At 39.3% G+C, this 10,404-nt stretch overlaps 1 protein-coding gene across 1 annotated transcript; it reads left to right on the forward strand.

Moving 5' to 3' along the window:
• Nucleotides 1–3,252: 3,252 nt before the first annotated feature.
• On the forward strand, nucleotides 3,253–9,850 carry LOC120269298 (phenylalanine N-monooxygenase-like). The gene is made up of 4 exons (XM_039276632.1): nucleotides 3,253–3,907; nucleotides 4,016–4,409; nucleotides 4,562–4,821; nucleotides 9,769–9,850. Exons 1-4 carry the CDS (start codon nucleotides 3,306–3,308, stop codon nucleotides 9,833–9,835), a joined length of 1,323 nt encoding a protein of 440 aa, XP_039132566.1. The 5' UTR covers nucleotides 3,253–3,305; the 3' UTR covers nucleotides 9,836–9,850.
• Nucleotides 9,851–10,404: the final 554 nt, after the last annotated feature.

Genomic DNA, 10,404 nt, shown 5'->3' on the forward strand with positions numbered 1-10,404 from the left:
AAGGTACTTTGGAGACTCCGTCTCCCTCAATTCTCCCAAGTGAGTTATTGGCAATCTCTGTGCTCTTTGCAATCATGTGGAGTGAATTTTAGGAGAAATTGCATTTATGCTCTGTATTCAGATTAGGGGTAATCTTTCCCTTTGGGGGAGATTATCTACTTAAGAGATTGTCATTAACTCACTGTGAGGTTTCATAGAGTATTAATGTGATTGTGTGAATGTCTGTATCAGCTCTCCACCTATTCAATTACTTTTCTCATGAGAAATCAAGATTTAGTATAATTCTATAAACCTTTCGATTCAAAAAGGTCTGTATACCTAGATAATTTTTGTCTTATACTTCATAACCCTATACAAATATTATGCCCAGACATCGTCTCTTCTCTTGATTTCTCTCCGGTTTTATTTTTGTATTTCTTGTTTTTGCTTTCTTTTATTAACACACACTACTTCATTAGTTAGGCTATTTTTCAGAATTAGTTTTATCACTAGTATTCACTTTCTTCCCTATGGACCGACATTTTGCTTTACACACACTTTATTATGTGATCGACAAGTACACTTGCATCCCTATCAGACATCCACTCCAGTCATTGTGCGATTAGGTCATGATGGAGAAGAAAGAGTTAGATTGCTCTCGGAGAAGATGAAAGAGTTGCTTGTCTCACACGGTAGGTATATAGTTGTCTACTAAAAAAAAAAGAGGAAGAAAAGGTGAGAGGCCACGTCGCATCCACAAATTAACCTCTTGATTGAGCATGTGCGACATGGAAAGCCATTTCTGCTCCCCGTTAGACACAACAGCCCACAATCACTACTCACATTCCCAAAAATATATTATTACCCCTGATTCGAATTCTCACTTGTAAAAAAAATTTAAGGAGAATCTGACTATCAATAAATCACTTAATTATTGGTATGATCAATGATAACTTGACCTTCATATTGATAGAACCGTCATGAATGGATAATCCCAGAGGTAATTTTTTGTTTTTTTTGGGGAAGCCATCTCATATTCCCTATCTCTTCTATCACTAAAGGCTCACCAACTATCTTACATGATTTTTTTCCTTTTTTTGTTTTCTCCTTTCACTGCATATATATATATATATATATAGAATTTACATCCCCTATGGACGTCCATAGATAAGAAATCTATGGACTTCCAATTATCAGCCATTGGATCATGATCCAACGACTGACATTGATGAACAGTATCACCGTTCATTTTACTGTTCTGAACAGTAATTACTGTTCATATTACTGTAGTATCTACTGTTTATCAATGTTAGCCGTTGGATCGAGATCCAACGACTGATAATGGACATTCATAGATTATTTATGGACATCCATAGAGGATTGGTCCTCATATATATATATATATATGAGGTTACATCATCTACGAACGTTTGTAGATTTGAAATCTACGAATGTTCGTATCAACCGTTCGATTTTAATCGAACGGTTCAGCACTATTATGTCAATAGTATCTCTGTGCACTATTTATAAGCACAGTAAAAAGTGGGATGCATAGTGTTTTAATCTAAACCATCCAATCAATCTCAGCAAACCCTGTTTCTACTAGACCTACAAGAACCAAAACCCCAAAAACTAAACCCAAACTAAACTAATCAACCCACCCTTAACCCAAAATTTCGTCTCACTGTAGCGCAATTAAAGTTACTGTGCTCACCTACGGACGTCCGCAGATGATGTTTACCCTATATATATATTTATGTGATATTTATTTTTTTGTGGTTCCCATGAGAGATGATGACGCATGTTTACGTTATTATTTTAAGTGGTTCAAAATTTTTCACAGAAGATAATTTCGTCACGGTTTTTCTCAAATTAACTCTCAAGAGAGTCCTGTGGTTCAAATGTCATCCAACTTCATTATCATCGAACTCATGTTTCTCATTGTTCATCATGATTAACTTGGCAAACATTTATTACGTTGTTTTGAATTAAAATAAACAATGATGTAAATATATTGACTAAATATTTAAAAAAAAATTAAGAAAACAAAACTAGTGGTTCAAGAACTAGTTTTATTTTGTGATTGCTCCATCAATGCCCATACTGTTTCTTTATCTTTATTCAAAAAATGACTTAGAAGTCAATATAACTTGCAAGACAAGTCGAATTCGATTTGAATTGCATTTCAAAAACGTACCACACATGTTACATGCACTGCGTTGTTTTTCCCCCTTTTTGTTAATAAATTATTGGTTAATTAAATTTTTGTTATTCACTTTTTATTTCATAAATTTTTATTAACTTTTTTTGTTATTCCTTGCATGCACTTTTTAAGCATAAAATGTCAAATAATATTAACAGTAATAAATTCAAGAATTAAATTAACAAATTGTTCAATTTGATATTTGAATTATGAAAATATTCAATATAGTTATAATTTGATAAATGATCCAATCAAATTATATTCTACCCTGCGAACTAAATTAATTGATCTCATTTTGTTACATTGATATTTTTAAATTGTTTAAAAAATTAAAAAAATTTCAAATCAACGAACAAAGAATAAATAATTATAGGCTAATATTATTTAACATTTTAAAATTAAAAGAGCAAAAATATGATACATATTAAAAGTTGAATAATAAGCATTTAGGACTAAATTTTAAAAAGAAATTAATTCAAAAAATAATAAAACATAATAAAAAATAACAACAACAAGCAACAATGACATAAACAACGCTTTTGATTTTTATGTATATAAAAAATTTTAACCACAATAATTTTTGTCTTTTAAATTTTTAATCGAATATTACCCATAATTTTTATTTGTTAGAATTAGTGAAAGTAGAAATAGAAGAGCAGTAGTGGGAATAAAACTAGTTATAAAAAATGTTATAAAATTACAATTGCTTCAATGTAAAATTATTTTTTAATATTAAAAAACTAATAGTAGTGCAGGTTTTTTTAAAAAAATAAAACTTTAATATTAACAAACTAATGCAACCCATAATTAAAAAAAACTAAAATTTAATAAATTTAAATTTAATATCAAAAAATTGAAAGATGTCTATTTTAGTAAATAATTATAAAAATACATATTTTAATAATTAATTAAAAAATAATATTAAAAAAAAGCCTCAAGAGGATCTTAACGTTCACTAAATAATTAATTAGATTAGATTAAATTTTTTTAATAAATCTTTGAACTTAAACATGCTACTCTATAAATAGACAGCCTCATTTCTTATCTTCCTACATTGATTCCAAATACTTTCAAATATACATCACTCTCTTTGGCACCTGCTATCCATTGCTAGCAAGCATCAATGGCAGCCACATTTTCTTTACTCACTTCCGCCGGAGTTCTCACCGGACTTCTCCCGATTATGGTGCTGGTAACCGCCACCTTCTTCTTCCTTCTCTTCTATTCACAAAATCCTAATGAGCATGGAAAAGATAGTGGTCTTGGTGGTAAGGACGGTGGTGGTGGTTTACCACCTGGTCCGCCCTCCTTACCAATTGTTGGAAGCCTTCCGATGATGCTTTGGAGGAAACCACATTTCCGGTGGGTCCTTCGAAAAGCCGAAGGCAAAGACATTACTTGCATTCGGCTAGGAAATGTCCATGTTATAGTAGTTAACTCACCAGAGCTTGCCAGAGAGTTTTTAAAGAAGAATGATGCCATCTTCGCCTCCCGGCCGAAAACAATGGCTACCGAATACTCTGGTAGGGGTTTCCTCTCTGTTGCCTTCACTCCATGGGGTGATCAATGGAAGAAGATGCGCCGAGTGATAGTCTCACAGGTAGTTAACCATCAACAATTCCAAAGGATGGCGAAAATGCGCGGCGAAGAGGCCGATAACCTTGTTCGGTATATTCAATATCAAAGCAAAGCCGGAGAAGAGATTAATCTCCGAAAAACTCTTCGGTATCTTTGAAATATATATATTTATATATATATTTATAAATATTGATGTAAATTATGTGACGATATTTTCACATGATCATGATTACTTATTTCTATTTTCTCCTTTAGATATTATACTGGAACCATCATAAGGAGGATGCTGTTTGGATGTCGGCATTTTGGAAAGGGAGCTAAAGGCGGCATGCCGGGGCCGGGAGAAGAGGAGTTGGAGCACGTAGAGGCTGCATTCACTGCGCTCTCATTGATCTATGCATTTTGTGCATCAGATTTCATACCAAGTTTGAGAATTTTTGATATTGATGGCCATGAGAAAACCATGAAGAAAGCGATAAATGTGATCAATAAATATCATGATCCTATTATTGAAAAGAGAGTGCAACAATGGAAGATCAATGGTGGTGTTAATGGTGAGCCAGAGGACATTCTTGATGTGTTCATCTCTCTCAAAGATGATAAAGGGAAGCCTCTCTTAAGGATTGAAGAAATTAAGGCACAATCTGCTGTGAGTGTCTATTTTCATATATATATATATATATATATAAAACACGGCCTCTAGCAAACCCACAGTGACCATTATATTACATTGACTTTAAACTATATCCTAACCCTAACCTTAAAATAAGCTTACGTAACACTGCATGACTGTGCATGCAGGAGCTCATCTTTGAAACTGTGGACAACCCGTCGAACACAGTGGAATGGGCAATGGCCGAGATGCTCAACCAGCCAGATATTCTCCAGAAAGCCATCGATGAGCTCGACCGTGTCATCGGCCCTCACCGCCTTGTTGAAGAGTCTGACTTCCCCAACCTCCCCTACTTGAGGGCATGTGCCCGTGAAGCTCTTCGTCTCCACCCCATTGCACCCTTCAACATTCCCCATGTCTCCTCCATTGACACCACCGTCGCCGGCTTCTTCTGTTAAGGATCGGAGCTCCGGTGAACCTGTGAACTCAGTAGACAATGAAAGGAGATAAGAGTAAGAGCAAAAACCACTTGACTAAAGAAAAGAAGATGCAGCAACCAACGAGCTCAGAGCTCTTCTAACATTATATATTCAGAAAGTAAAAGTCAAAAAGTAACACCAATCTTTGACACTAACCCCATTGGTTAGTCTACACCATTAACTATAAACCCATTGGTCCATAACCTTAAACACTGATATTAGATACTATATTTTACTATCATGCATCAAAAATACTTTTCTCCCATTCATTCAACCTTCTCCAGTCCCTATCACTGTGATCATACTGCACTTGCACTTGTCCACACCTTGCCATGCTTTACTGGAGATGCCGGCCATCACACACTCCATGCTTCTGCCATCTCATCTCCGGTCGTACGCTTCAATCACTGATCAACACCAACATCAACACCCCCCCTTGATTGAAGCTCCACAACTCCTAGCTGCACTCTCATAGCTTTATGCTTCTCAACTGACAAGGGCTTGGTGAAGATGTCTGCCAACTGGTCTCCGGTGTTGCAATATTGTAGAACAATCAGGCCATCAGCAATGAGACTTCGAATGTAATGAAATCGAAAAACATCAATGTGTTTGGTTCTTCCGTGAAATGCCGGATTCTTTGCCACAGCAATAGTGGACTAGTTATCACACCAAAGAACTAACGCCTTGTCAAAACACCTCCCACAATCACCCAATATTCTCCTCAACCATACCATCTGGCAGGCTGCGGTTGTGGCAGCTACATACTCAGCCTCCGTTGATGATAGTGCCACGACATCCTGCTTCTTCGATCCCCAGGTGATTGCGTAGGAATCAAGCCTAAAAAACATACCTGATGTACTCTTTCGATCGCTCAAAGACCCACCCCAGTCACTGTCTGTAAAGCCTTCCATACACCCTTCACATCTATTTGGATAGAACAATCCAAACTTCACAGTTCCAGCCAAGTATTTTACCACTCTTTTAGCTACACACAGATGCTTCACATTTGGTCTACTCATGAATCTGGAGAGGAAATTTACTGCATAACATATATCAGGTCTAGTATGCACAACATACAGAAGTTTTCTAATCAGACTCCTGTACATCTTAGCATCAACAAGCTCAGCTTCGTCTTCATCTAGAAATTTTTCATTAATCCCCATTGGTGTATCTGCATACCTGCATTGTTTCATATTCAGTTCTCTCAATAAATCTTCAATGTACCTTGTCTGAGATAAGAATATTCCTCCAATTGACTGATGTATTTCCAACCCAAGAAAATATCTAATCAGTCCCAAGTCCGCCATATCGAACTTCCTCTTCATTTTAGCTTGAAATTGATCTATTAATCCTTGCGAACCACTGGTATATATCATGTCATCAACGTATAGACTGATGAGAATACTATTGCCATCTTCATCCTTCTTCCTATACAATATGTGTTCTGTTTCGTTTCTCACATAGCCAAGCTGCCTGAGATGCCCATCAATCTTGCTGTACCACGCTCTTCGGTGCTTGTTTAAGACCGTAGAGTGCCTTCTTCAAACGGCATACTAGATGTTCCTTCCCTCTGATGACAAACCCTTCAGGTTGATCCACATAGACTTCCTCCAATATTTCTCCATTAAGAAACGCCGATCTCACATCAAAGTGATACACAGGGTAACAAGCTTGTGCTGCTATAGCTAGAATTATCCTCACTGTCTCGAGTCTTGCTACCGGCGAGAAGACCTCCTCGTAATCTATCCCGTACTGTTGTACATATCCTTTGGCCACCAGCCTCGCCTTGTACTTCTGGATTTCCCCATTCGCTCCAAACTTTGTCTTATACACCCATTTGAGACCCACTGCTTTCTTTCCGGATGGTAGCTCTGTTAGATCCCAGGTGTCATTGTTATGTATTGCATTCAACTCTGCTTCCATAGCTTCCCGCCATTCTTCACACTTTACTGCATCCTGGTACACCTGTGGATCAGCAACATGAAGAGCAAACGTACAAGAATTATATAGGTCAGTCAATAGCCTGGTCTTCCTTGATGGGGACTCGTCGATAAACTCCACCTGTGGACACGAACTGTGACCACTTGATCGACCTCCACTCCCCATTGCCTCTTCTTGCATTCTTTCATCACTTGGACTCTGTTTGTCTTCATCTTCATTGGAACATAAATCTTCAAGAGTTATAACTGGCCCACCTTCACTGAAGCTTTCATTTTCCACTGAGAATTCTCGTGAAATATAACATCCCTGCTCACTATTATCTTGGATGTAATAGGATTAAAGAGTTTTGTAGGCTTTTGGATGTGGGACAATAACCCACAAATACACATCTTTCGGATTTATCATCTAGTTTCTGAAGTTTATGTGAAGGAATAAGAGTGAAAGCAACACTGCCAAACACTCTAAGATGTTTCACATTTGGCTTTTCTCCATGCCAAACTTCATACGGTGTTTTATCACCAAGAACATGAGTTGGTGGCGGTTGATCGAGTACACCGAGGGTTGCAAACTGCCTCTCCCCAGAATTCAGTTGGAAGATTGCTATCTCTGAGTAAACAGCGAGCCTTCTCCACATCTGTTCTGTTTTTTCACTCCACTACACCATTCTGCTGTGGTGTGTAGGGAGCTGAGAACTCTCTTCTAATCCCCAACTCATCACAATACTTGTTAAACACATGGGACGTAAACTCACCCCCATGATCACTTCTCAATATCTTCAGCTTCCTCCCAGTTTCCCGTTCCACCATAGTGTGAAAACACCGGAACTGTTCGAATGCCTCTCCTTTGTTCTTTAAAAAATATACCCAGCATTTTCTGCTAAAATCATCAATGAGAAGAAGAAAATATCTGTTACCTCCCATTGAAGCCACGCTCATCGGCCCGCAAAGGTCCATATGAACCAGTTGTAGGCACGCTGATGTTCTCCTGGATCTCCCTGATGGAAAAGCACATCTAGCCTGCTTACACATGGCACACTCCTCGCACTGAGATCCAGTCTTCACATCGGGCATTCCCAGAACAGTCCTTCTCTGCGCTAGAAGCTCCAAGCTCTTGTAATTCAAGTGCCCAAAACGCCGGTGCCAGAGTTTAGATGCATCCTGGCCTTTCACTGCTAAATTTAATCTTTCAACTCTCATGAGATCAAGTGGAAACATGTTGTTATTGGTTCTTGGTATGACAACAACCTGTTTCCCCGTGTGATCATCACTAATAATACATTTGTGTTCTTGAAACACCACAGAATACCCCTTGGTGAGGAGCTGTCCGACGCTGAGTAAGTTGTGCGCGAGCCCCGGGACAAACTGCACTCCATGAAGCTGCTTCACTTCTCCACATTCCATACTAATGGCTACTGTCCCAACTCCTTGCACTACCATTTCCTTGTCATCACCAAGTCGAACTGTCACCTTTTGAGATTTATCAAGGCTCGTAAACAGATCTTTCTCCCCCGTCATGTGGTTTGAACATCCTGAGTCCACCAACCAGACCGACTTTGGGGTCTCTTCTGTAACATTGCTAGCCAGAAAGAGATTACTGGGTTCTCGTTCCTCTGCAACTAAGGAAGTACCATTCTCAGCCTGTTTGCTTCTCTCCTGGCAATCCGCCTTCACATGGCCGTACTTCCTGCAATGAAAACACTGGACATTAGATCTATCCCCACCCTGCCCTCGACCCCATCTTCCTCTTCCTCTACCCCGAACGAAGCCTCTTCCTCGTCCCCGAGCAGAACCCCAGCTGGTGGATGTACTTTGGAACACCCCTTTCTCCTTGACTTGGGAGGATTGGCTCTCAATCTTCACATGCAAGGCCTTTTTCACTCGGGTTTTCCCGAGGATCTATTCACTCTAATTTCATGTGCTTGGAGTGATCCACACAACTCGTCGAGTGAGCATCGATAGATCTCCGGACTCTTCCGATTGCAAGCGCAACATAATCAAATTTTTGGTGCTAGGCTTCGCATGACACTTTAGACACCACATCGACCTCCAGGAGCTTGTGTCCTAGCCCCTTCACCTGGTTAACTATGGTAACTACTCTCGAACAATAGCTCTGAATATTCTCACTGTCCTCCATCTGCAGGGTCTCGAAGCTCTGTCTGAGAGCTTGCTTCTTCACAGCCATTATCTTTGATGAACCATGGTACAAGTTCTTCACTATCTCCCATGCATCGTGTGCCGTCTCTGCATCTTCTATCCGATCAAGTATCGGTCCGTCCACCGCTTGTTGTATGAGGCACAGGGCTTTTGCATCCTTTTTCTTGCTTTCCTTTTGCTTCACTTCATCTTCTCCCTCTGCTATCCCTTTCTCAACCAACTCCCGAGTTCTTGAGAACGAAAAACTATTTTCATTCTCAAACTCCATCTACCATACTCCTCGCCTTTAAACACACGGTACACACGGTTTGCGAGAGACTCACCGGACTTTCAGCTGCCATCCTAACCACGCTCTGATACCACAGTGTTAAGGATCGGAGCTCCGGTGAACCTGTGAACTCAGTAGACAATGAAAGGAGATAAGAGTAAGAGCAAAAACCACTTGACTAAAGAAAAGAAGATGCAGCAACCAACGAGCTCAGAGCTCTTCTAACATTATATATTCAGAAAGTAAAAGTCAAAAAGTAACACCAATCTTTGACACTAACCCCATTGGTTAGTCTACACCATTAACTATAAACCCATTGGTCCATAACCTTAAACACTGATATTAGATACTATATTTTACTATCATGCATCAAAAACACTTTTCTCCCATTCATTCAACCTTCTCCAGTCCCTATCACTGTGACCATACTGCACTTGCACTTGTCCACACCTTGCCATGCTTTACTGGAGATGCCGGCCATCACACACTCCATGCTCCTGCCATCTCATCTCCGGTCGTACGCTTCAATCACTGATCAACACCAACATCAACATCTTCATCCCCAAGGGCAGCCAAGTCCTCCTAAGCCGTGTCGGACTTGGCCGGAACCCTAAAGTTTGAGAAGATTCGATGAGATTCAACCCCCGACCCGGCACCTTAATGAGAAGAATGTGGATCCGGCTGAACTCGAGCTCCGGTTCATATCGTTCTCCACTGGGCGGAGAGGGTGCATGGGGGGGCAGTTGGGGTCCGCAATGATGTACATGCTGCTGGCTAGGGTTTTGCATGCGTTTAAGTGGAGCTTGCCGGCCGCTGAAGGGCCTGTGAATCTCTCAGAGGAGGAAAGTAGTCTCTTTATTGCTAAACCTTTGCATGCATTTGCTAAGCCAAGGTTGGCTTTTTTAGAGCATTTTTAAGTAATTACGTTTATAAGCGTGCTGCATGATCACATATATATTTATATGGGCATACATATGTTTGTATCTTTTAAGTTATTCTCATGCAATGTTTTTATATAATTTCTATTTATATGTTGGTTGGAGAAAGATTATTGAACTTAGGATGTATATAATATTTAAAAAGCTCCATAATGATTCAGCGTAGATTCAGCGTAGGAGTAGGTTACTCCCCTGATAATCTGGACATGTCTATATTATCATATGGTGGTCTTCGTTAGTCCAGTTAATTTT

The sequence above is a fragment of the Dioscorea cayenensis genome, chromosome 9 (genome assembly GCF_009730915.1).
Source record: "Dioscorea cayenensis subsp. rotundata cultivar TDr96_F1 chromosome 9, TDr96_F1_v2_PseudoChromosome.rev07_lg8_w22 25.fasta, whole genome shotgun sequence".
In the NCBI taxonomy this organism is placed as follows: domain Eukaryota; kingdom Viridiplantae; phylum Streptophyta; class Magnoliopsida; order Dioscoreales; family Dioscoreaceae; genus Dioscorea; species Dioscorea cayenensis.